The sequence below is a fragment of the Hyposmocoma kahamanoa genome, unplaced genomic scaffold (assembly GCF_003589595.1).
Source record: "Hyposmocoma kahamanoa isolate Upper Pololo Valley unplaced genomic scaffold, ASM358959v1 213, whole genome shotgun sequence".
Taxonomy (NCBI): Eukaryota; Metazoa; Arthropoda; class Insecta; order Lepidoptera; family Cosmopterigidae; genus Hyposmocoma; species Hyposmocoma kahamanoa.
The window spans coordinates 3,546-30,975 of record NW_020653734.1 but is presented as its reverse complement, the minus strand read 5'-3'; the positions used below and the strand labels follow the sequence as shown (position 1 = coordinate 30,975).

At 36.8% G+C, this 27,430-nt stretch overlaps 1 protein-coding gene across 1 annotated transcript in view; it reads left to right on the top strand.

Annotated features, from left to right (window-relative positions):
• The window catches only part of LOC113227672 (protein FAM214A), a 98,270-nt gene extending 71,403 nt beyond the window's left edge, over positions 1–26,867 (top strand). The window contains exons 2-10 of the mRNA XM_026460643.1: positions 11,722–11,889; positions 14,507–14,608; positions 15,224–15,360; positions 16,405–16,533; positions 16,920–18,614; positions 18,966–19,147; positions 19,261–19,424; positions 22,842–23,080; positions 23,955–26,867. Of these exons, the coding sequence (XP_026316428.1) occupies positions 11,722–11,889; positions 14,507–14,608; positions 15,224–15,360; positions 16,405–16,533; positions 16,920–18,614; positions 18,966–19,147; positions 19,261–19,424; positions 22,842–23,080; positions 23,955–24,309 (3,171 nt within the window). The 3' untranslated portion in view covers positions 24,310–26,867. The remainder of the gene's footprint in view (positions 1–11,721; positions 11,890–14,506; positions 14,609–15,223; positions 15,361–16,404; positions 16,534–16,919; positions 18,615–18,965; positions 19,148–19,260; positions 19,425–22,841; positions 23,081–23,954) is intronic.
• Positions 26,868–27,430: the final 563 nt, after the last annotated feature.

Genomic DNA, 27,430 nt, shown 5'->3' with positions numbered 1-27,430 from the left:
CTGTCCGAAACAATGACTGTCAAATAAATAATACTCGACCAAAAGACTGTCAAGGATAAAGCTTCATTCGCATCGTGCGTTTTTTTATTTAGTCGAGTATTGCTTATTTGACCGATATCGGACGGAGAAGGGGACTAGAACCCCAGTGACCGATTTTTAACCGACTTCAAAAGATTGCCAGACTAGCCGGTCGGACGCGACGTGCATCCAACAGTAACCTGCCGCTCTTACCAGGTCATCCGTCCATCTAGTAGGGGGCCGTCCCACTGAACGCCTTCCGGTTCGTGGTCTCTATTCAAGAACCTTTCTGCCCCAACGGCTGTCAGTTCTATGAGCTATGTGCCCTGCCCACTGCCACTTCAACTTGCTAATCCTTCGAGCTATGTCGGTGACTTTCGTTCTTCTACGGATCTCCTCATTTCTGATTCGATCACTTAGAGAAATGCCGAGCGTTGGTCGCGCGTCGGCCGCGCGTTCCAGTGTGGCAGGGTTCTTATGAACTCGGGGCGGGTCGGAGGACAACCGACTCGCCCCTCCGTTGGCGCGGGAGCCCTGGCGTAAGCTAGGGCGGCCGGGCGGCGTCGTGGTGAATGTTCACTGATCCCACGGCGCCGACTCAACCGGCGAGAGGGAAACCCGGGGGGGTTTTAGTGGGGTAGGCCCTTCAGTCTGGAGGGAGAGTCCCCACATAACCCCTGAGTATCCCTGGGCTCAGGGGTATCCATAAAGATTTCCCCCTCGTCAAAAAAAAAAGGGGTTCTTATGAACTCGTACATTACAAAAAATCCCGCGCCCGGATCGCTTCCTCCGCCGCCTATATGTGGCCAGAGCATTAGAGATGGAATATTTCCTTCAAATTAAAAATGGGACCAACACAGAGGTACTCTCTTTCCAACACAAAATCGATTCACAAATGCTGTGAAAGCTGAGTTATCGCGTAACATACATAAAAAACACACGTGTGGATAGAGTATCGAGAGAAACTTTCCCTCAATAAGGGTCGGACCCAAACTGTCTGCTTACATCATCACCGCCTTTAACCTAAACGTATTTTTATACAGCATAGTGATGCAAACCAATCAAATTTATCGATAAGATCGAGACCTTGACAACCTGCAACTATATTGATAGGGCTATCAACGATACCCATATTATCGATATCGCATATTGACTACACTCAATGCAGTTAATAACCAGTCACTCTATAAGTTGACAAGTTCCACGTGCCTGTAATTTCACCAGCACCCTTATCTATTTAGATAGCTCTACTTCTATAAAATGGCGAACATAATGGCCCGAACAAGTCGTGCGCCTGGTGGTAAGCGACACGCCTGTCCATAGCTACTGCAGTCCCACTCAGGGCACTGCCGTTGCGCCCGTGTCACCCGGAGACATAAGTAAAAAGTCCCATGTGCCTGTAATTGCACCTGCACCCTTACTATTCAAAACTGGAACTCAGGAAGGTCACATTACTCCTTGGCGGCAGAAATAGGTAAGTTAGCAGTACTTCCCTAGATAAACTCTTTCACAAAGAGCTCTTCTGCCTCATTAATTAAACAAACGGAAACTGCCTACCTGGTGTACAGGGTGTTTTTTTTTAAATGGGACAATATGGGGAAATCCAAAACCATAGAAGACACAACTAAACTGTTTTAGGAACCATGAAGTCTTTTTTTGTGAAAACCATTTTGGCATAGTCAATTTTTTGGTGAAGCGCGAGTTTTATACAAATGAATAAACTTTATTAAAAGAAACGGGACAGCAGAACACCAAGTTAAAAAAAAATTTTGATCAATTTTATGGACAACTCACGCTTGACCAAAAAATTTACTGTGCCAAAATTGTTATCACAAAAAAACACTTAATAGTAAATAGTCGGAAGGAAGTAGACATTTTTGATCTGTCTAAATACAAATTTAAGATGGCGGTTACTGAAGCATTGGGTATGACACTGTAATGGATTGTGTTTTTTTTTTGTTAATTGTACTTAGTAATGTTATTAAGTTTGTTTGTTTCTTAAACTCATTTTCTTTATTAGCATTGTACTTTAAAAAAGACACTAGCGATTATGCTTCATTTGAAAATTTTATATTTTTGTAGTATTCTGTGAATGATTTGGTTGATTGTACAATTAGCTAAACCGATATTCTTATTCTGTATAACTCACCATTAATTATTTATCATTCCTTAATAAATAAAATAAAATAAAATTAATGGTTCCTAAGAAAGCTTCCTTGTTCCTTCTATGGTTTCGTATTTCCCGATACTATCCCATTTAAAATAATCACTCTGTATACGTGTGCTTGCCTTTGAAGTTGAGATGTTTTGAATTTAATTTTAGCACGTTGTTTATGCAAAATTTTATAGATACTGTTCACGTTTTAATTCAACAATAGAATTACTTAGAATCTTAGTAAATCGGCCGAGTTGTGATGGGTCGGCGGCGGCGTGCTCTGCAGAATTGCAATTGCTACAAATGTAGGTCACGACGGGGCCGCCCCAATTTATTTATAGGGTAGTGTGCAATGGTTAGTACCTGTATATCTTACATATACATGAAAGATGTCGCTCCTTCCAACACAATGCGTAGATAAATTGCTGTACGCCCTAAGGGGGATATTCCACCATTGAGTTTAGTTTGATGGAAAAAAACGTCTCAATAAGTATGCGCTATTTAAATTTCGTGGCATATTTTTTTCGTGCAAATGGCAACACTGATATTTCGAATTCGAATACATTTATTTCAGATAAAAATCCATAATATAATGTTAGTTGAGAAAATAACTTATGATCAGCTAGCAATTATAATGACGGTATGGGAAAAAACTGAATCATTCGATAATATCTTCCTTCACAGTTTTTCATTTTTATTAACGTTCATTTTTGTGTCATAGAGGATATTATTATCATTCGTGTTACGACTTTCATTCTTCTTCCGGCATTTTGACAAATATAAAGGATTTAGTTGATAAGAAACATGCAAAGGCGTAATTCCATCCGAACGAGTAAGGTCACAATGCCCCGGATTCAATTCCCGGTCCGGGAGACGTATTTGTATGTTCTCAGCGGTACGCCTATCCATAACAGTTGCAGTGTTTGCACTTACACTCAGAGCTTTGAGTCGCAAAGATATTAGGATCAATGCCACTGCGCCCGTGACGGGCGCTTGAGACATAAGTTGGACAGAAATAGGTAAGGTACTTCTCTGGACCAACTCTTTCACGAGGAGCTCTACTGCTTCTAAATAAAAATAATTTCGTATATGTTACTTGATATGTGTATATGAAACATATTTGTACTGGCGCTTCTTTTATCACGTCTTGTGTTTTACCATGTTTTAAGTAAATAAACGAACTGTTGATGGAATTAATTTTGAAGCCTCTGGCGATTAGAGGGCTGGCAGATACTTCCGAAGAATAATTTTATCCACCCAAAGAGAAAACATAGCTACCCCCCTTGACACAATGCCTTAGGGCGCGACCCTTGTCAAAAACGTTCCTTCTTTTAACTAGAAAACTGAAAGTTAAATTTTCTTTTATTTTTTTCGTATTTCAATATGAATAATGAAATGGCAACTTTTGTAAGAACCTTTTACTACGATGGCAACCCTGAAATTTGAAAAATAACCGAATTATAAAAAACGTTACAAAAAAGCGCTGAGTCTCTATTTCCGTAATATATAGATTCACATACATTGTTTTGTGTCGTCGAGTATGTAACCAGAAATAGAGACGAAATAAAGGCCATCTATCCCCTGGCAACTCATCAGGCAAATGGGCCTTACATCACCTTTAAATATCAACTCTCGTTTGCGCTGAAATCACAAATTAGGAAGCTGAAGTAGTACAGCACCAACAGCTGACCTGTGTGTACGTCTTCGTATATTCCAGAAATATTCTCTATTTATTGTAATAAAGATAATATCTGTAACAACGGGGGCTGTTCCATTCGCTGGTGTGGGGAAAACATCTAATTACTAAACAAACGGAATCACATTTCATCGGTAATTAAATATTAAATAATGTAATTTTTCAATTTTCGTCCATTATGACAAAGCTCAAGTTAAACTGGTCGATTTGAAGTGAAATTTTCGAGTCGATTGACGAGACCCGTCAATTGTTTCGAAGTCTGACTGACCAATCGGAGCGCAGTTGTCACCGTAATGATTTGGCAGAATAGTTTTTAAACAAATTAAATGACATTAAAGTTTACATCTCTACTTCTAGTTATATACTCAATGCTTTGTGTACATATCAATTAATATTTAAGGCAGGGTTAGAATTGATAAACATCAATGGATAATTTATATTATCGATGGTAATTACCACTTCGAACACAGAAAAGATGTCACATTTATCGCCATCCACCCATTACACGTTCCACTGCTGTTCACGGGAACTAAGAACAGGGATCAAGGTCATAGTCTGCCACGTCCGACCCAATGCGGGTTGGTGACTTCACACTATGAAAATAGACCGAAGGAACATGTACGAGCTTTTAGAATTGGTGAGGTAAGTATGGCTGACGTCAATATACTTACTTCAACCAAAAACCATAACTTTAATTTGTATTGCTAAGCATATACAGGATAGTAGTTAGTTTACGAGCTCTAGGAAAAGAATGATGCCTCACCATAAATGGTTTACCTTCTAAGCAAGTGAAGTTTGCTAAAAATACTGCTCCAAAATCAGAGCGCAATTTTTTAACGCACTTCAGGTGATACAAAATAATTTAATTAATAAATAAAACAATTCTTTAATTGAAATAAATAAACTAATTTTGAAATTTCAAATGTTATCAAAAATTATTGTTTTTTTATAAAATAGTATTTTAAAACAAGAAATAGTTGTTTTATTTTATCAAATCAACAAATAATATAATATTTGTATGGATATTTCTATCCACGTATATTAGAGTTTATTAATAATTATTACGTAATTATAACGACATTCTTTGGTTGCACCCCTTTTGAACATCCCAAATTTCTTTCCTAAGGTTGCCTGGAAGAAATTGCTACATAGCAATAAGGCCGCATGTTGCACATTATCTTACTATCTTACACCTAAGTTACTTTATTGTATTTTAACTATAGTTTTATGTACAATAAAGAATATTTAATTCATTCAATCTCAATAAATGTCAGAGCATTATATACCAAATATTTCAGCATGTTTATTTTTTTAGAAGCTCTGTCTCGCTGACAACAATATTTAATCGTTTTCATCTTATTATCAAATTATGATAACACAGTCAATCAAATGACAATAACGTAGTTAAGAAGGTTAATTAGTAACAACACTATCATTATTCTATTATGAAACATTTATCAACTGACAATAAAATGTTTAAAGCTATTTAGTAATTGTTGCATTCAATTTGAAACACTTCTAATTATATGATTTTAGCCGATATGTTGTTAATATTTAATTAAAAGTTGACGCATCGATTACCATACGATGGTCTTTCCTGGGTACAGTTTTCTGTTAGATCAATTTGGGAAATGAATTTTTGTAGTCTTCTGGTTCTTCTGCGCTCTGTAGTGAATTACGTTGTTCGTAGAGACCAGGTTATTGGTGTGTTTGTCTGGTTTATTGTTCTTTAACATTCGTGTTGTTAACATTGTGACGATGCGACTCTTTTCATCGCCATCCCATCTTTTTATAACCCTTTTCTCTTGTTCCTAGCCACGTACTTTTGAAATTTCGACTCGTTTTGTAATTCCTTTTATTAGTCGCTCTAACTTCTCTTCTTTCCGTCGCCACTCTTCTAAATTTTCGATGTGAACGCACGTGGTTCGACTTCATATAGAATAGTTACCTGGTGGTCGATTCAGGACCTTGTGGTAGCTCAGTTGTCAACCGATTTGTTTTCATTTTTATTCACAATACCGGAACGTCAAACTGTCACACCCGTACGATTACTAGAACTTCTCGACCGGCAAAGAATACAAACGTTATTCAGGACACAGTTATTGAATGAAAGCTACCAAACGTTCTATTGTTTACAAAGAAAGAATGTAATATGGAAATCTTTTATTATTTTAATAAAATCTGGATTTTGTTCAATTTTATTTAGGCCATCGATTCGATTAAAATATCGAAGAGTTCTGAATCCGGGTCTAGTTATACCATTAAAAATCATGTACCCTAAGTAAAGCATAACATTAGTAGAAAATACAGGCGCTTTTGGAGTAAGTTCCTTTTTACCATATCTAACCTGTTAACCTGAATGTTATTTAAGTAGGGAGTGTTTTTATATGATTATACCTGGGTTTACACCGTTATTTTGTTTTGTTACACCCTTTACGCCTTTACCTTTCCTCCTTTTCTTATTTTACAATAAATGATGAGGACTGAATTTTTATTTTAGTACTCAAAACCCCGGCTACAACTGTAACTCACCTTCAACCCATTTATACGTTCCGCTGGTGGGCACTGGTGGACCCTCCTCCTCCTTGCCTCGTCACTTTCACACGTTTTCGGAGAGTTCAGGGGGCCTTCTTCGACGTTCAGGGGGTCTACTACAACTTCTTAAAACAATGTTACTTTACCCTTACATTTGATTTTTCGTACCATGAAGCGCTTAAACTAAGCTGTGATGTTAAAATTGTGATGTTTTATTGGCAGCTTTGTGACTATTCATTCACTCAATTCGTACTATGACACGACTTTAACATTAAAGTAATATTGCACTTATGTCAAGCTTAGCAATTTTAAAACAGTTACTCGGACTCAGACTCGGACTCATATTGATTTGTAATGATTAAAAGTCAAGTTGAACTTATTTATTTACATAAATCTCTTAAACGTTTTGTTTATTGTTTTATTTAATAGCACATAGGAAATCGATTGTCGTTAAATAAAAATACGCGATGTTTATTTCTTAAAATTATAACAGCGACATCTATACACTCCTTGGCGATACTAACAGTTGACACTAAACTATAATTCCGAATTCACAACGTGACTCAGCTTGTTTTATTTATGTTTCTTCGTGAAAATGCCGAAAAATAATGGAAAACTACGTAATTTTTAAAGCATTTATTATTACATACTTTTTTTAACAGTTAATGTTCTCTGAATGTGAATAATAATAACTCAATAATTTTTTTAAACAAAAACAATAACAATTGGAATTTAACCAGAAAAAAAGAAGTAAAAAATATACAGTAGGAAATGAAACAATATTTCCGTGTTTAAATCTATATACAGTAGTTAAATTTTACATTTCATGTTGTCAAGCAAAAAACCATCAATATTGTAGTAGCGTTCAATAACTAACAAAACATGCAATTTCATTTTAAATTGTTTACAATTTCATCCGGTAATTTATTAAATAATTTGGGTGCTCATACCAACATCGTTTTCCTGTAAAATTCCAAATTAGGAGGTTCTCAATTCGTCTGTAGGTTTGTTTTGTAGGTTATGCGATAACCCCAGCATTTATGATCCGATTTGGATGATTCTTTTTTTTTGTTCAGTTGCTCAGTAGTAGTCCCATTTAAATTTGAAGACAATATGGGTGGCAAAGTAGGGGATGAATCCGTTTTCGCGCACTTTCCGGTAACCGATTTCAATAAAACTTTGCAAATAGATGTAATTCCACTAATTTTTAACCGACTTCAAAAAAGAAGGAGGTTCTCAATTCGACTGTATGTTCTTTTTTTTTTTCTTTTTTTTTTTTTTTGTATGTATGTTACGCGATAACTCCGGTATTTGTAAACCGATTTTCATGATTCTTTTTTTGTTGGAAAGGGGGTACTTCCATAGTGGTCTCATTTGATTTTGAAGACAATCATCCACCTCTAAGGGTGGCTGTTCACGCATGAAGATTCATTTTTATAAATAGCGCCTAACTTTAATTTAGGAGCAATTACTTTAATGGTTGATTTTGCTATTTCTCCAATTCAAGGCGTTTTTCTCTCAATATACTTTGTGTAGTATCGTAGTGAGAACCTATTTTTATTATCTCCAGTGTCAAGTCCTGTATAGTGGCGAAGTAGGGGATATTTCCATAAAACTTAGCAAATAGACATATTTCCACGTATTTTGAGGTCGGTTTTTTTTAGTACTCTGTACTGAGATTATTGAGGTAGATTTTTTTAGTTATATTTCTTTATGTTATATTTCTTGTTTCACATAAACACAGGCCTCGTAAATATACATCGATGGTAGGGTTAATATCTCCAGTTTCCTAAAGTAAAGTACACAACACTTTCGCTGGCCCACACCAAACATGGCCCTGACACATTTCTTTTGGGTTTTAAATAGTGGCATAGTATGTGTTGCAGCAACATTTCCCCAAATTAGTAATCCATATCGCAAACTAGAGGCTACACAAGCGTAATAAGCACAAAGAGCAGTTTTTGGTGATGTTATGCTAAAACGTCAACTAAACATGGGAATATAACTTATCAGAGTTTGAAATGAGACCGTAAAGAAAATTTTACCTCTCTCTCTGTTACTCATCCCTCCTATAGTACCTAACTGAGGGCACTGCAGGGAGCGCCGTGTCACGGCCATCGCGCCCTTGGTTTGACCTACTAACCGATTTCCGGGAACGCCCTGCAGTTTGCTTCTGTTAAACAAAGAACACTTTAAACTTGCAGTTTTTAGAGTAAAAACAAAGAAATACTGAAATAATTGGTTTAGTAAAGAAACCCGCAATCATCGATCACAGTTATTTCTGAATTTCAAAAAGATTTTGCTTGGAGACGTCGGTTCGAAGGATTTTTTCTAAGTTCTTTGTATTAGTAATTATAAAAAAAGACTATTTTTTTCTGCAGCGTAGTTGTAGAGCTGTCTTCCCACATTCAGGTTAGCTCTATTGCTTCAAGAAAGAGTTGAATCCACTTATTGTTAGAACTTTGTTTTTTTATGGTACCAAGTGAAGGGACGAACAAGTAGTGCGGCTGCTGGTAAGCGACACGCCTGTCCATAACAGTTGCAGTGCCATTCGGAGCTTTAAATCGCAAAGACCTTTGTGTTATCGCCATTGCGCTCATGCGCCTGTAATTTCACCTCTTCAAAACTGGAACGCTGTAAATAGATAGATTGCTCACACGCGAAAAAAAACAAAAGTAGACAACTTAAATTTTAATGTAGGCAAAGGCGGCCTTATCGCTGAGAGCGGTATCTTCCAGACAACTTTTGAGGCAGAGAGAGAAGTAGTGTGCCAGTGATAAAAATTTAAATGCATGATTAAAAACTTAGACTATCATATTATGAAATAATATGTAACCATAATATTAAATACCTGCATATATCGACTCACCCGTAGAACAAAGATCTATAAATAATAATAATAAATAAATAACGCACACACTCAACATAGCCCCGCACTAGGGAAACCCTGTGTCGCGGGTGCCATGGACACACACATAGACAACCACAAATTGCACCCAAATTCACGAGAGAAATAAATGTAAGCCATACAAACATTTCTCCCGGCCCGGGAATCGAACCTGGGACCTCTGCGTGGCAGTCAATGGCAACCGTTCGGCCACGGAGGCAGTCAAAGTTATTATAAAGTTATTATAATATAAATGAATACGTCTGTGTGTAGTAGAGTATTTAGACTAATTTAGAGTAGAGTGTATTTTTAAAATATTTTTTATTATGTTATGAAATTCTATGTGTAAGGCTACTTGTTCTCAGTACATAGTACGTTTCGGCCGTTCTTCTTCGCTGTGGATGTCAGATCGAGTGTTGTTCGATATTATATTTCCGAAACGAAATAAGATATATAAATTCTCAAAACACCTTTACGTTTCGTAACGTATTTATTGTTTTTTCGCTATATAATCACATCGCACTTCTTCGGATGTGTCGATATAGGTATTTGTTTACACTCTACATATACTACATACATATACTACATATCGCACTTGACAACTAACATAGTATTATCGCAAAAACTGCATCATGTTATATTTTATCTCAAAATTACGTTATATTAATAATTTATCTCCAAAATTTCGCTATATTGATGTGTCATTCATATACGATTTAGTAATCAAAGTGATAGGACGACATTGTCGCTTTGAAACTAAATGGGTAATATTAATATAACTTAAAGCTATTTTGAAATAATACTATGTTAGTTGTCATGTGCGATATATATACATAAATAAACTTCAACGTAAACAGACAGACTAAGTTGCAAATTGCAATGCTGTAATGCTCACGTTACATGACATGACTTAGGGTCGTATTCCAGAACTGTACTCAATGCTCAAGTTACGATTTGAGCAGAGTTGAGTATGATTTCAAGCATTGGAATTACGATCCTAATGGCAAGGACTAGAGTATAATTTCTAGTGCTTTGAATCATACTCAAGTCCTGACTTGAGCATTGAGTAGAGTTCTAAAATACGACTCTTAGGGTCGTATTCTAGAACTCTACTCAATGTTCAAGTCAGGATTGCACTGGAAACACAAGCACTGGAAATACGACCGTAATGGCAGGGACTTGAGTATGATTTCGAGTGCTTTAAACCATACTCAAGTCCTGACTTGAGCATTGAGTAGAGTTCTGGAATACGACCCTTTTCAAAGGACTTGCCCGATGTTGTTCCAAGATCGAGAACAATGGGAAAAGAGAAGGGAGGCCTATGCCCAGCAGTGGGACAAAACGATCTTATATAAAAAAAAACTTAAAACTAAACCTAAAATTTAGATTAGCGGCTCCGCGGTTATATGTTAACTGTGTTTGTGAAACGCCTTTATTTTTGTAACCGGGTGTTGGCAACTGCGAACATGAATGGAGACGGTTTCGGGCGGGCTAAGTAGGTGACTGGAAGGGTTTTATTTATGGAAACCATAGAGCTTGGATTGATGCGATAACAGCTATGTTGTGTTAAATAATAATATAAAGTATAACTTTTTTTTTTTTTAGATCCAACCTCAAAACTTTGGGGAATTACATCTATTCAAAATCAAATAAACTCTTTATAGGTGGAATATTTTGTTCAAATTTGTTAGGGACCACTACTAACGACCGTCTTTTGCAACAAAAAAAGAATGTCGAAATCGGTTAAAAAAATACAGTCGAATTAGGGACGCTCTTCTTTTTTTAAAGTCCGTTAATAATAATGTGCCACATAACCGTGCAAGGGACTTGGTCTTAAACTGGGATATTCCCAGTACTACGACTATCCATCCTATTTAAGAGCCAGGCTTTTGTCGGTATAGTCACCTTCACTCCTCACAGCCAGTTGCTTGACCTCTTTATTGTTGGCCAAATGTATACATTATTTAACAAAAATCACTTATGAAAAATTCATTTCGATCTGGCTGGACTCGAACCAACAGACAGTGGCAGACACTATGCCAACTAAGCCACGGAACGAACCAACGGACCTCACGAATTTTTCCGTGTGCTTGTTGCAGATCTTCGTTTTGACATTTAACGACTTTTTTGCCGTAGCGCCATCTATGAGTAATTTGTGAAAGTATTTCGTCACCCAGTTAGGTACCTTTACAGATGTCGCTATTAGCTGTACCTAAGTAATTACATTTATATTTTTATTGAATGTCAGGTTTTATTTTGTTGTGAAAAACTAGCTTGATATAATTATTAAACAAAGGTACACTTAGAAAAAATCCACTTTCACCCAGCTGGCGATTGACTGGGACTGGTGAAGCATTGTGACATTCAATAATTGCACACATGTTGTTTTATGGAGTAACGATTCTAAGCTCTCAATTTCGTCTATTCCAGATGCACAGTTGCGAGACCCTGGTGCCTGCGCCGGCGACGGGCCCCAACCTCCTTTTGGAGCTGGGTCGCCTGATAATCCGCGCCCGCTCGCCCTCACCGCGCGATCCTCACGACCGTCTGCTTGCTGCTAAATTGCTCGCCGCTAATGCTAAGCCAAGCACCAGCCAAGTAAGTCCAAAGTATTTTTATGGTATCAAGTGACGGCTTTTTTACCCATGCCTGTTCCACTGCCACTTACAGCGTTAATCGCAAAGATCTAAGGGTCGCTGGTAGTGCGCCCGTCGCCCTGAGACATATAGTTGACAAGCTCCACGTGCCTTTAGTGTCACCGATCTTTAAGATTGCGCCGAGTGATTGCTTTCATTTGATCCTTTGCTGTTTTATTTATGAAATGAATGTTTAAGATATTTAAAGATCCACTCTACATGTTCTTTGGAAACACGATTAATTGTAGTCGTGTCGTAAGAAAAAAATCCGAAGTTATGTCTGAAAAACAAAATTAACCCTTAGTACGGCGTAAATACTTCACGGAAGGTCATCAGTTTTTGAATAATAATAAAACTACACCTTTTCTATAACGTATAGTCCGTACATTTTCGAAATGTGTATTTGTTTTAATAATACGAAGGAAATACTTGAACTCGCACACCGTCCGCTTTAGTCCTGCTTCGGCAGTAGGACGTGGAGGTTGGTGTCGCTCGGGCTTACACAAGGCTTTAAAAACGTATGCCACATGCACACGTATACGGAGTACATAGAATATCTAAAATCAATTAACGCCAGAAGTTCTGTGCCCTCTTCAAACCGGAACGCAGTAATGTCAATTTTATGCCACAGAATAACGGCAGTGGCAGTGTATTTCACATTTAAAGCTCTGATTGGTTCTGCAAATGTTACGGGTAAGCGTGTCGCTCACTTGATATCGTAAAGAAATTGTACTAATTGACGGGACGGGCAAGCCGGGCGCCTGGTGCGTCCATTGCATGTGCAGTACCACACAGAGTTTTAAAGAGCAAAGATCTAAAAAGATAAGTCGTTGTAAACACCGACAAATGAAGTTCCGTTATCGGAAAATATGTCGGAACGTTTGCCTCTACGAGATATAAATCTACGTAGAGTTAGTAAATAATTGGTACTCGTTAGATCTGTTACCAATTCTAAATGAATAGCTTTACTTGTAAAGCATGTAAACAAAGAAATGTATACTTTACTAAACTGTAACACTTTCGACTAGCTGACATTATTGGTCCCGCGTAATCTACACCTACGTCCTTGAATGGACCTGGTGTAAGTCGATGGTGCGGTAGATTGCTCATTAATGGCGAAATTGTTTTACCTTTCACGGGAGAACCACGAACACATTGGCGGTAACAAGCCCTTGCCAAATTCCTTCTCCTGTTCGGCTAGTAAGTTCCCTAACCGATGCCGGAAATAGTTGTGGTTCGTCATCATCCTGTTGTGTTCATATAAAAACAATAACTTATAAAGTTTTAAATGGACTGTAATATTTTTGGATGTTTTTTGTGATATGGAAATTCGGAATCGCATTATTTCGTTCTCATATAAAAAAGTTGCAAAGAATTAATGATTTTATTTATTAAACACAAGTTTATTTCACAAGCAGCTTAAACAAATTTAAAAGACAACGTTATAAGCAGAGACGAGCCGAGTACTCGCTTGCTAATCGGTACTCGGTGTACTCGTCAGTTTTTTTACTACTCGCACTCGGCCGAATAACTCGGTTCATGAGAAGAGTACTCGGTTAAAATAAAGCGTTACAGCTATAGACATAAAGTAAAACCAACAATATATTTTAAATAATCAAAAGAGATTTGTTAGTAGAAATTCTAGACAATTGTAACAATTTGTAGCAATTTAGTAATTTCAAAGGAAAGTTTACATTATTAATATTTAAAATTTAACAAAGGCAAGTTATGATGTAGGAATACAAGGGTTTCTGCGCGTTCAAGTAATAAATAGTCTGATACTTTTTTCTTCATACACATTATCCGCTTCGGAAAATAACCGCATGTGCTAACTGTGCCAGTTTTGAATATCTGTTTTATGCCCTGCCCACCATTGGAAAGGACTCTGCTCTCGCGACAATAAACTCTCATTGACTTATCGGTCTAATTTTAGAGCATTGGAACTTTTAGGATCATCGCGGTCCGGTTGTAATGAACCGAGTAACTCGGCCGAGTACTCGGCTCGGCAAATGTTAAACCGAGTAATATTCGGTACTCGGTTATTCGGTAATACTTGTACTCAGCGCATCTCTAATTATAAGTGAACAACACCACTGCAAATTACTTACTCTAAAATATTTTCTTTTATATACATAAAAACTCTAAATAATCCGTTATGAAATGGCATTATATTGAAAATTCGAAATCTAATAAAAAGTTTCTTTAACATAAGAAATTCCTCTCTTGATCCCGTTTACGTGAAGATAAACAGCCGTACATGCCTCAATTCACGACCATCATAGAAACGTTCGTTCGTAATAAGTAAATTTAAATTGTTTCAACATCAAAGTCGTCCTTAGCGTTCTTGTTGCCGTTCCGTCAATGTTGCAACAATATGCGGGGCGCGGCGTGGTACCTAAAGCTAAGGACGTACAGTCATTAAGGGCGTACAGTCATTAAGGGCGTACAGTCATTGTTAGGACAAAATACGCAATTGTCTAGGCGGGCTTCAGCATAGCACGTTCCTTGAATCGCATATCACTCTTTAAGCTATATTTCACGTAAGACATCAAGTAAATATTGCAACGTTCTTGTTTCAGATCTATACCCAGCCCAAACCAGAACCTCCAATAGGGCTGGAAGCACAACTGAGCAACCACGTGAACGCGCTCTGGACTGACCACATCCCCGTTTGCATCGAGGTATTTCAGGATAGGATATACGCGGGGATAGTTTCGACACAATGTATGCAAACGACTTTTTTATACAGATTTTGTGGTAGTTCTTTAGTTTTGCTTATTTCGGGGTTGCAAATGCTATGATTTGGCTGATTGAAATATCGGATAGAGCTGAGATCAGAAATGGGATTTGCGTACGGCTGGCTTGGGAAGCTGTAATGCAGCAAAATGTCAAAGTCAGAAATCCCACTGGCATCTGGAAGACAGAGGATCTGTAGGTAATATGAAAATGGTAGGGATAGGTATTCACGCGATTCTGGACTGAAGTATGTAATTGTTTTATTTGAGGTAAGCCTCTAAAATGGAATTCAGACGACTGCTGTACTACTAATTGTTTTGCTTGTCTTATTTTCAGAGATAGTAAATATTCGTGAATTAAATGAACGTGGAAAAGTTTTATCAACAACGCTGAAGACTAAAACTGTTGTAATTTTGTCCCTTGCACTCTGAACTTTTGTGGATGGTCCGCCATCATCCATAGCGTCTTTATGTTTGCCATGTAAAAATAATTGTCTCTCCGAATATAGATCATAATAAATTATGAAGAAAATACTCGAGCCTTCTTTATGAAAATTTCAGGTACTGCTAGCCCCTGATTGCAAAGAATGCTTTACATCTTTGAGCAAAGTGGAAGAAGAAGCCACGTACGACAAATTACATACTCAGCAGAAGGGGTTGCTGCTCGAACGGTGGACCATGCGACCTATTGTCAACAAGTAAGTTCTTTTACAAATTCATGCAACACTGAGTTTTCGAGGGTATTATTTATTATATTGGCTTATATATTACGGCATTTTGGCTTGGTGCAGCAAGCGAACAGCAAGCTACAGGTGAAGATTGAAAATCAGCAAAGCTGAGTCTTTAACCTTTTTGTCCACATTACTCAATTGTATTTTTTATTGTAGGTTTTTAAGTACCTATTGTGTTTCCTACGTTTTGTGGATAAATAAAGGTCTTATTATTTTTAGTTTTTTATTTTTAAGATGTGTGAAGTCCCCAACTAGGAGACTCGTGCTGCCATGAATGAGATTCATGAGTTGATCGTGCTAAGACATCGAGTATATAATCAGAAATAGAGACGAAATAAGGGCCATATATTCCTGGTAACACATTAGCGATACAGCTTTTATGAATATCAATTTCCCGTTTGCACTGAAATATAGACAGGCCAACTACTGACCGGTGTGTACGTCTCCGTATATTCCAAAAAATATTCTGTATTTATTATAATAAAGATAATATCTCTAACAATGCCGTGCTGTTCTATTCGGTGGTGTCGGAAAAACAGCAAAACATCGAATTACAAAACAAACGGAATCAAGTTTAATCGGTAATTAAATATGTAATTTTGCAATTTTCGTCCATTATAGTAAAGCTCAAGTTAACTGGTCGATTTGAAGTGAAACAGTTGACGACACCCGTCAATTGTTTCGAACTCGGGCTAGCCAATCGGAGCGCAGTTGTCACAGTAATGATATGGCAGAATAGTTTTCAAACGAATTAAATGACATTTCGTCTCTATTTCTGGTTATATACTCGATGTGCTAAGATTATCTAATTATAACCATTGTGTATTTGAGCAGCGTGATAAATAACGGCTTACCGTATATCAAGGTGCGATAAACGATTATTAAAGTTTAAAATGTCTCATTCAGCAATGTTTTGTCATTGTAAATTTCTTCAATTGCAAATTAGAAGTTCGTAATGATTTACTATTAATTCAGTTTAATAGATGACGCAAAATATGTGTGTTCTTGCAGGCCCCACGACACCCCGGCATTCATAACGTCGCAATGGCTCCTGAACGCGGTCAGGTCCCAGCTTCACTTCTCCCAGTTGTCGGCTTGGCTGACTCGGCTTATAAAGACAGAGGATCGCGCTGAGCGCAGGTATAATACTATTATTTTAAAAAATAAACTATCCGACCGAAGTCTTACACTAGACAGATCTGTTATGGACTGTATTAAGTTTGACAGCAGTTTCAAGGACGTATCCCAAGCCCGCAGCAATATCAGACCGTCTGGAACAATATCCCGTTATAGTATGTCAGACTAGGGTCTAGATCGTGACGTTATATTTCGCTGTTATTAGAACTAATGTTTTATGAGTAACTCTCGGCATCCTCGATTCCTGAAAGGACCAATTTAGACCTCTCATTCCTATATTGGATTTGCGTGAGCGAATTTCCATATTTTGATACGTATAGAACAGGGAATTTACTTTTAGGGGATTTTACTAGAATCGAATATATTTAAGCATGGACTCTATTTTCCAGGAGGAAGCTAAGCCGCGAAACATGTAACTACAAGAAACTCGAATCCAATTGTGATGAGACCGATCCAGCAAACGAAGAACGAAATCTCAACATCGTCTACTCCATAAAGATACCAGGCGAGAGTTACAAGATGGCCGAATTCACTAGACCACCTACCGACCATACTTTTCCTGTCACTGACATTGGCAATAACACCTATCTTAAAGTTCTGCTCGAAAGTTTACCAAGGATTGACGACATACCAGCTGTCAAATGCACTTGTCAAAAACGTAGAGCGAGTAAAGAAATCGCAGTCAATGTCCACGAAGAATTGGTCGGAAAACTTAATGATCTCACTTTAGCTAACAAGTACGAATTCTCTGGTACGATTAACACCAACTCCCATTGCAGTACAAGTCGACGTTTGTCCATAATTTCTAATCCAGGGTCTACAGAATATATCTATTCTACAGAGGAAAAGAAGGACATAGTTGACGATAGAATGCATACAACATGCAGTGAGAATGGGAAGCATAAATGTAACTGTGATGAGGAATCGGACGGCAACAGATCTTCCATTAGCTTAAGTCAAGAACCGAAGAAGTTAGACGAACGAAGGTTGAAAGAGATAGCTAAATACAAAAGACGGTTGCGAAAAGAGATTAAGTTGAAAAAACTCTGTGATAGCACCTCTTCAGAGGGAGATGGCTTGCACAAGACAGAGAAGACTCACACTTCGATACCAATATTGCAGGCAGCTAGATTTGACAGGTTCAGAGCTATAGGCTGCTATAGGAACCAGACTTATTTGACTTTGCCGGCAAGTAGAGTAGAGACCCGGTCTCCATTCGTTGATTCCGTTAGTATACCACCAGCGGAGTTCAAGAAAACTGTATCTGTATCCACTCAAACGGAGGATCTCGCTTGCCAGTGCGGCACTAAGATAAACATGAAGTGTGACGAGTGTAGAATGGTCAGGTCCGAAGGCAATTACAACCTTGCGTCTTTGGACAAAGAATCAGAGAACGGCGTCCGGCGGAAGCTTGAAGACGAGGATAAATCTTATAAAAAGCTCAAATGTGATAATCTTAGTAGTAATTTAAAGTGTGATAAATCTAGTTTAGATGACGATAGCTTTAGTAATAACAATGAGTTGATCAAACGGCCCAAGTTGAGGCGCTTTTTACCTATCATGGACAAGATTGAAAAGGTTGTATCTGACAGATTTCAGAAAGACAGTACTGAGAAAGATATGGAGATACTCCACCTTAAAAACGATGACACTGTGTTCTCTGCCCTTAAAGAGTCCAAGAGACAAAAAACATATTCTATTAACGAAGATGACTATGTTATGTACGAGAAATGTGACTATGGTACTATTGATCGTTGTGATATGGAATCGCCTAAAGAAATCGATCAAAATTGCTTTAAATTCTATGAACGAAATCATAAGTCTTTGCAATCTGATCTCAACAATATTAAATCAGGAGCTTTGGATCTCAATTCCGATAAGACTAAAGATTCAGAAAATAAAGATAATCAAGTACCGTCTCCTTCTGAAATGGATAGGTTTCGTTGGAGATTTGACTCAGCAGCTTCTATGGTGTTTCATACCAAGACTGGGTTACCCCTGACGTCCAGTCCTGCACCATTACGAAGAGGCAATAACTGTTTTGATTTTGACGATTCGATTAACGGAATATCTGGGATTAAGAGGTAATAAGTAGAATATTGAATATTTTTTCATTAGAGAGACCATATAATAGTTTTTGATTTGCTGAAAGCGTTTGATAATGTTATCATTAATTTATTAGATCAAAAATTTTATATAATAGTCTAAAGTAAAATAGAAAATTTAACGTATATAATAGAAAATGTAAAACATTGCATCTATGATGTGCTCATTAGCTAAATTAACAATCAGTTTATCTCGAAGTGTTAGTAGTGTCCTACAAGACCCAATATTAGCTCCCCAACTTATACTCACATACCAATAGACTAAAACAAATCTGCTAAACTTGTAATTTGTCACAGTCAAGCTGAAAAAAACATTATCCTCTTTTACAGTGCTCTTTTTCACCCTATATCCCCTCCATCGCCGACCGCCGGTCCATCCTCACCTGCATCTCCCGCTCCCCGACCAACCCCCTCTCCACCGGTCGTGACGGCGCCCCCTCGTGCAAGGACTCCACCGATGAAGAAGGAAACCACACCCAAGTTGAGGATTGGACCCAGCACTGGACTGCTTGGTGAGTTGGTGTTTTTATTAATAACTTATAAGTGTCGTTGGCTCTTTGTTCCGGTTTCAAGAACCTAATACAGTATTTTTTGGATCCATAATTCCATATTAAATGTCTTCCAGGGAGCTTCGAAGAATCAGCTCTTAAAGGCCGCTTGGAACCAGTAGCTACCGTACACGGATTTACTGCTGAGCTAGGCGCTTCTGGGGCTTTCTGCCCCCCTCATAAACGACTGCCGGTCACTGTGTTCTTTTACGCCCCGGGTGGCACCAATGCGCCTTATATGGTAAGTTTATTAAGAAATTTGTAAAATTCCCTAATGTCTGTGTGAGATTACATTTTTAATCACTTGCAATGAGTGTTGCAATTGACTAAATCGTCATATCAATTAAACTCTACTGCTCATTCGTAAGGCACAACCCCGAGAAGAATGAGCAAGAAACTCTAGGGAATGCTCTTTGTAAATATACCTTTGAATATATTTATCATTACAATATTTAATTTAAACATATTAGATCGAGATTACCTGCAAGAGCTAAACGGGTCACTGCCACGAATTTTTGTCACACTGGTAGTAACCTAACCTTTGAATAAAATTTTTGGTTCACTATAGTTTATACCTCTTCAATAGCCAATTTTGAATATCACCCTTCTATATATCTTATTATAGAAGCGTATACATACTATCAAGAACAGCTAGTTTATTTTTATTCCTCGTATTAATGTTATGACTGTTACTACTTTTCTTAAAAAGTCACTATAAAAAACTAAAAAAACACATTTATTAATAAAAGCTACAGACCTACCACTTAACTGAGTCGATTCCTTAGGCATACTTCGTTTCAATCCATTTTAAACAAAAAGTAAACAAACAAGTCACTAATCCGACCTTAGACGGTTTAGTACCAATTTTACTGCCAACCACAAATCATTAATTAATTTGTTTTGTTGAGTCGTACTAGCGGTTTTCAATACATAACCCATAAAAGCATATTATTTAAAATTTCCGAAATTCTTATTTTAAATTGCGATTGAAATTTTCGATTTACTAATCGATTACAAAAACTTTAATTGAATGAACTGAATGTTTTTTTTCGTACCAACCATAGACTATTCATACGTCTTTAATTAAAAAATAACCTCACTTTTTGACTACCCTTTTTCAAATACGATGTTATTCAAATGAATATTGGTGGAAAAAGTGATGACATATCAGGGCAAAATCTTCGAAATATGCGTGAAAGTGTTACTTATTCGATGTACTGAGTAATTACTTTAGAAATTCAACCAAACCGTAGTGTTTACATTTCGTTTAAAATGAATTGGAACAGATTTTAGCTGCGCGGTGCGGGAGGAGTTACAGTTTACGTAATTCTCGGTAATTCGTAATTCGGTTTCCATTATGTCGTAACGTTTTATTTATCGTATATTACGACTGTCTGTTGGGACCGTGTCGTCTAGTTGTTCTCACTAGATCGTGAGGACAATTTTTCGGTTCACGGCAACCGCCTTGTCGTTTGTACGACAGTTTGAAGCTACGATTATACTACAATTTTTTTAGGATGATCCCTGTGACACTGTGTCATAGGGATGAGGTAAAGTTGATAGATTTTTGGTTTAATTGATTTTTGAAGCAAATGTTCTCTTTTATACAGCCTTGTATAATATTACGGTTTAAAAAAATTGGGTTTTTAAAATAATTAATTCCCATGAATTGTGTATACATAATATTTATTTTATCCGATATTTCTATGAAGTAGATACCGGAGAAGAAATAAATTAAATGTAAATGCAGTTTTTGTTTATGATTTAATAGTCATCGCCAGGGATAGGCGAAAAATAAGGATAATTGCATATACAACCAATTATATCGACCTGAAATCTATGAAATTGTTCAAGAATACTTTTAATATTGATCTTGACATGTATGTATTTAATGTCAATAGTATTTATTTTATTTCGAGTGCCACCATTCACTTACAAATAAATGGACGACGGGTCTAATACACAAACCACGAAAAAAATGTCCCAAGTCAACCTATTGAAACGTAGTGACATGTAAAGGAATATGAAAAAGCTAAAACGTTGAATTTAAATTGTAATGTCATCGCAGTACTGTCTAATTTTGCTTGCTTCGTTGTCAGCCGAACAAACGAAGACTAAAGCGTGAATGACGCTCTGTATACGATTTTAACGCACTATAAGTTCGGACACTTTTTAGCGCGGACCCGACGTTCATATAATTGTAAGTCAATGGCTGACACATTGTATGACCACGTATTTTGCTGCCAGAAATAAATAAGTGTCACTCATTATGAGAAGACACTGATTTCCGTAACACAGGTCTTTGAACCTAGCTCGGAAGCCAGGGCCTACAATGACATGTAACTTTTCTGTTTAAATAAAGAATTTATTATTATTATTATTATTATTATTTTATTGTTCCCTGTTGTGTTTTCTGCTAAAGTTATTTGTCTTTGTTGTTTTTATTTGTTGACTTTTAGTTTGCTTAGTTTGATTTGGCTGTTGTTGTTTAGCCATGCTGAAAAGACTCAAAAAGATTGTCCTCAACAGTCAAGTGCGGTAACTTGTAGTGCGTCTACGTGATTATATTGATCGCGAGAAACAAAATAATGGACCCCTCCTGCCTGTTGTATAGATGTATGAAATGTTTTGTATTGCATTGAAGGCATAACACACCCAACTAATTCAAATGCTATTTCAATTGATATTTTACTAAAGAGACTCATAATGTCGATTAATATCATATAACTAATTACCTAATAGATTAAACTCTTCTACGCACTATATATTCATTAAATCATCGAAAACTTTATCGATATACCTCATCTCTAGCAAATGCAGTCTAATGAAGTAACTTTGTACGGTGTCGTAAATATAATTATTTTTTAGATATTAATTTTTCAAGAAAAAATTGTTTCTCTGCTCATTTCTCACTAATTTGGTGTTACTTTTACTTAATTTTAGGTATTTGTTTAAACAAACTTTATTCACTTAAAAGCGAGACTTATAAAAATAGTTTATAAAATACGTAAGTTAGTGGACGTCGTTACAAGGTTATATTATGTAGAATTTTGTGAGGTATCACAGGGATCATCCTAGAAAATTTGTAGTGTAGCTGTCGTCACATGTTTCCAGTGACGTTTTGTTTATCGTCAGACGACTGTCGTTCTAGCTCTTCCCATTGTCACGACAGTCGCGTCGTAACGTCAAAAGAGTCGTGAACGACAGTTGATCGTGTTTTACTATATGTGAACAACTTCATGTAAATACACAAGCCACGACACTTTAAACTGCACGACTATCTGTCGTCACGATATTTTGGGAACGCGCTCCACCAGTTATATCACGCTACACGGCATCATTTCAACAAGATTTTTCTGACAAGTTAATTGAAAAAAAAAGTGCCAAATGGCATGTCTTTTCATTTCAATATATCAATGAAATACTTTTTTTTATTATCGTTTCACATATTGAATTTTATTACATAAATAATTCTTTATTGCACAAATAAATGATATTGAAAATTACAAGTTACAAAGGACATATACAAAAGTGAGATTATCTCTAGAAGAGATCTCTTCCAGCCAACCCTAGCAGTGGTGAATAAACTAAGATTTTTATTTAACACACTAACATTTTTATTTATACATCAAAAAAATATTAATGTATCCGTTTCCAGGGTCACATAAACCTGGGCTCCGGCGGCTACCGCGTAGCCCATTCGGGCACGATCCAGGTGTCCCTGTTCAACCCACACGGCACCCTCGTGAAGATGTTCGTTGTGTTGTACAACCTGACATGCATGCCACCGAACGCCAGGACATTTTTGAGGCAGCGGACACTGTACATGCCTGCGAACGCGCCACCACCATCACCTCACCACCTGCACAAATGGTTGCGATATTTAATACATCTTAGGTGAGTGTTACAGATTTCTCAAGGATATTGTACTGTTACTAAAAAATTTCATTGTTATTGTTTGTCTAAATTAAATACAGTGTGTAGGTCAAGCTCGATCTTCAAATATTAATTACAAAATGAAAGAATTTACTAGCAGTAGAGCTCATGGTGGAAGAGTACGTCCAGGGAAGTACTGCCGCCTTACCTGTTTTTTTTAATATATAGTAAACACACGCTTGGCCACAATCTCACGTGATGTTAAGCAACGATGGGACGCGTGTGCCTAAAAAAAGCCTATTCACTCTAACCTTGAATAGCCCCAAATTGTACTTTTCGGGAAATACAGATTAGTAGTAGAGCATTCCATTTGCCGTACGCATCAGAAAGGAAGAAGCAAAGCGCTTAGTGCGAATAGGTGGTGTATCAACGACATAAGGATGGAGTGCTCCGGACCTTCTAGTCGACCGAAGGAGAGGAACGGTGAGGGTGGAACTAAAGAAGAAAAGTTCCAGCGCACACTCCCCGAATTGTATCCGATAGAAAACCGACAAGCAGGCTACTTCTCTGCGATGGTCGAGATTTTGTAGCTTCGACTCCACAAGAGAATTGTTGTTAATAAGTCCCTTTTCTTTTCGCTCCACCGAGTCCAAGGTAGCTAACTGGTAATGGGTTTCTGCCGCCAAGCAGGGTAAGGACGCTGGTGATATTACAGGCACATTGGACTTGGCAATTTATGTAAGATCTTTGCGATTTAAAACTCTGAGTGGCACTGCAACTGTTATGAATAGACGTGTCACTTACCACCAGGTGCACTGTATGTTCGTCTCGTCATTTGGTTTATATTAAAAAAATAATATGTCTTTTTTAATGCTAAAAAATACTTTAATTTCAGATTCATGACGTCAAAATCCGGTAAACTTTATCTTCACACCGATATACGTATCATCGTTTCAAGAAAAGCCGATTTGGATACCGCTACGGCACATTCCGCTCTATTCAGACCGTTGTCGACCAATCAGACTCCAGTCGCGTCATCGACAACCAACCAGAACTCGGATACGACCAATTACAATCCAGGACCGTCGTGTTCGTTTAATCGCACTCCGAATAGAGTTTTTGGCGGTTGCAGCGAATTCGATTCGGAGAACAAAATGAAGGAAATAGGATACGAAAATCAAAATGGCGTATCTTATGAATTGAGAAGTTTCACTTATGCACCGGATAATCCCAAATATTCACCACGTTAATTAATTTAATTAATTTAATATTAATCACGGGGGATGCAATATTTAATCTAAAAACGTATCTCGCCTTTATAAGAGAATTAAGACCTAATTACCTCCTCAGTTAGGGGTGATTTCCCTCTCTAGTATTAACATTATTCGACGGCTACCTTCTCTGTAAAGGAGGACAATTTTAAATCGTTTTCACTGTGACTTAGCAATTAAATCAAGTACTTTGAATACATTTCTAAGGGTTGTATTACATAACTGATATCACATCGTATAAAACACCCAGAGTCGATAATAACTCTCTCTGACATCCCATGGAATGAAAAGTCAAAATCAAGAAATTGAAAAAAGTTACTTGTAATTTTCTTATTATTAGTTTTTTTTTTTCTAAATAGACATAAAAAACATAGAACAAAACACAATGCAATAATTCCTGCATTTCAGAGTGTGGTATTTTTTTTGTTGTGAGTTGAGGTCGGCCTTCTTTTTAAACCATCTCTAAAAAGCTATCGATGTTATTAATTATGTAATATAACTCCATAGCCCTTATTAGTGGAAGGTCCCCAAGTATGTGACAAAATTGCATGTCAAAGTTTTGCTCTAACACATAAAGGGCATAACTTGAAAGCTCTTTAAATGTTGCTATGGCAAACCATCCTGCCGCTCGCTGTGTAATGAGTGGTATGGAGTTTAAAAGTTTACTACATTTGACACTCTCCTACTGCCTTGACAAATCTCCTATTCGAAACTTGACATTTAGACTGTCAATTTTGAATTTTAAGACTAACTTTGGAGAGAGGTAAGTTTCTTGGAAAATACGTGGCAATAAGTAATGACGCTTGGACAAGCATTGTCCATTTTTAATGTAATTTAAAAAAGAACGACTTTTAAAGGGTGATTTGGCGGCATTTTTTTTTAATTGTGTAAAATTTGATTCCGTAAAAATCTAATTAATCTTTTTTTTTTATATATATAATGTGATCAGAGTCTGCAGGCAAACTAAATCGGTTTGACCATATTTCTTTGTATTATCGGCATCGGTACACAACAGAACATAGGGCTCCATGTTCCATGCCTTCTACATTAGATTGTTTTTTAGAGAAGGCCATAAAATATAAAAACAGTGATCAGTTTTTGAAGATTGAGATGTTCCTCTTGAAACAAAGATATAAATACGAGTTTCATTTTTTTTGTCTACCTTTAGGCTTTTTAAATATGTTGGCCTTTATGGGAGATTCTCTTTCTTTCTTTTTATAAAATTTTACTTTTAACCACGAATTGAAGATTATATAATTAAGAACAAAATGCTTGCCCAAAACTCGCCCCTAAAGAGTGATATGTAAACTTTAAGGGGGTGTTCGCCCCTTTATTGAGTTACCTAGATTGTGACTATTTTGATTAACAAGAATGTCTATGTATAGTGCGTATTTGCCCTAAGGGGGGGCCTAGGTTTGTAATTAGGGAAAGGGGAAAATCGCCTTCCTGTATATTGGGGGGGAACTAAACAAAGTATTATTCGGCTAGTATGTTCAATGTTGTGAATTTTTATTGGGCCTTTATAATAATGATATCAGTCGGTTATAGTACACCGTAGAACACAGGCCTTATTAAATGGAATCTCGATTTCTCTACAATTCATTCACGTATACTCCGTCCAACCGTTTATGCAATACTTCCTTTTCTTTTTTAATTTTAGTGAAGCGACGTGCTCTTTAGCTCCGATATTTATCGAGTCAGAAACAGATTATGTAACGAAGATTGTGCAACTTGATAAATGAACGAGAATCATCACTGGAATCCTTATTAACATTAATTATTGAGTACACAAATTGTCAAACGCAACACCACGATCCCAATCAGACAATATCTTCTTTTTTGAAGCCACTCACATTCACGACTTAATCGATTGTCATAAAAAATGGAATCGGAAATTCATTAGGGCATCACTAATTAGAATTCGAGCTGTCAAAAGTGAAATAAAAGGTTGGACGGAGTATAATAAATATCCTGGTGTGTCAGGGGGCGATTATAACCTCTTTAACGTTCTGGTTTCCTTCCATAGCGGTGCTAAATCACGTTCAATGACGTCACTAAAGGATGGCCGGCACCGCTACCATAGCGTAGAAAAGTCTATGTCAATTGTTTAAAGTACAAACTAGATATTGGTCAAAAAACAGCTCGTGCGTCTTCTCGAGAATTCAAGCATCTACCATATCGTATCTAGTTTGTGCATTGCACAATTGACAAAAGTAATTACGCTGTGTACAGTTTCCGGACAATCACACCAATTGCTTGATTCGCAAGTCTGCTAATTTTAATAATAATAATAATAATATTTATTCACCAAGTCCCATCACGCAACATTTAGTACGACAAGGTACAATTTTTGGATCTTTTAAAACACTCCAGAACTTAACCTCTAAAAAAAGTCACTTAATTGTTTAAATTAAACAATATCTATGTCAAAGAAATCTACTTACAATTTAGTGTTTACACAATTTACATCAAATCATCCTTTATATAGCATCTGATTTATCAAATAAAAATACGTAGTAAAAATTACGTATTTATATTTTTACTACACATACACTGCGTATTTTTATTTAATAAACCAGATGCTATATTAATGACGCAAACAATTTTTTCTTCATCGTGTTAAGTTGTCAAAATGAAGATAGTACCGGTTGCCAGTTCATAGTCGATATATCAATTCTGTTTGCCACTTAATTTTGTGGATCAAAATCAAGAAAACAATTCGAAATACTCATTAATTGTATAAAGGGGATTTTTTATAAACAACGCGACTTTGTACTCCTTGTATTTTTGAAGTCCTCAAAATAGTTGTTTGAAATTGCATTTTTCTAGTATCCTGCTATTCAAAGCGATTGGATGGCAGGCAATCTACTGATATTATAGTATCTAATTTGAAGACTAAATTGCTGATTAAACAAGACTAAATATTTAGTAATAATTTTCATGGTATCTTTAGTAAGGCATGTGACGAAATGAACGAATGTCATCACTGCCATTCCACTGACAGATTTTAGAAGAATAACAAATATTGTAATAACTACAATATAGTCTCATCATTACAATGACCCATCGAGTATATAACCAGGAATAGTGACGAAATGTC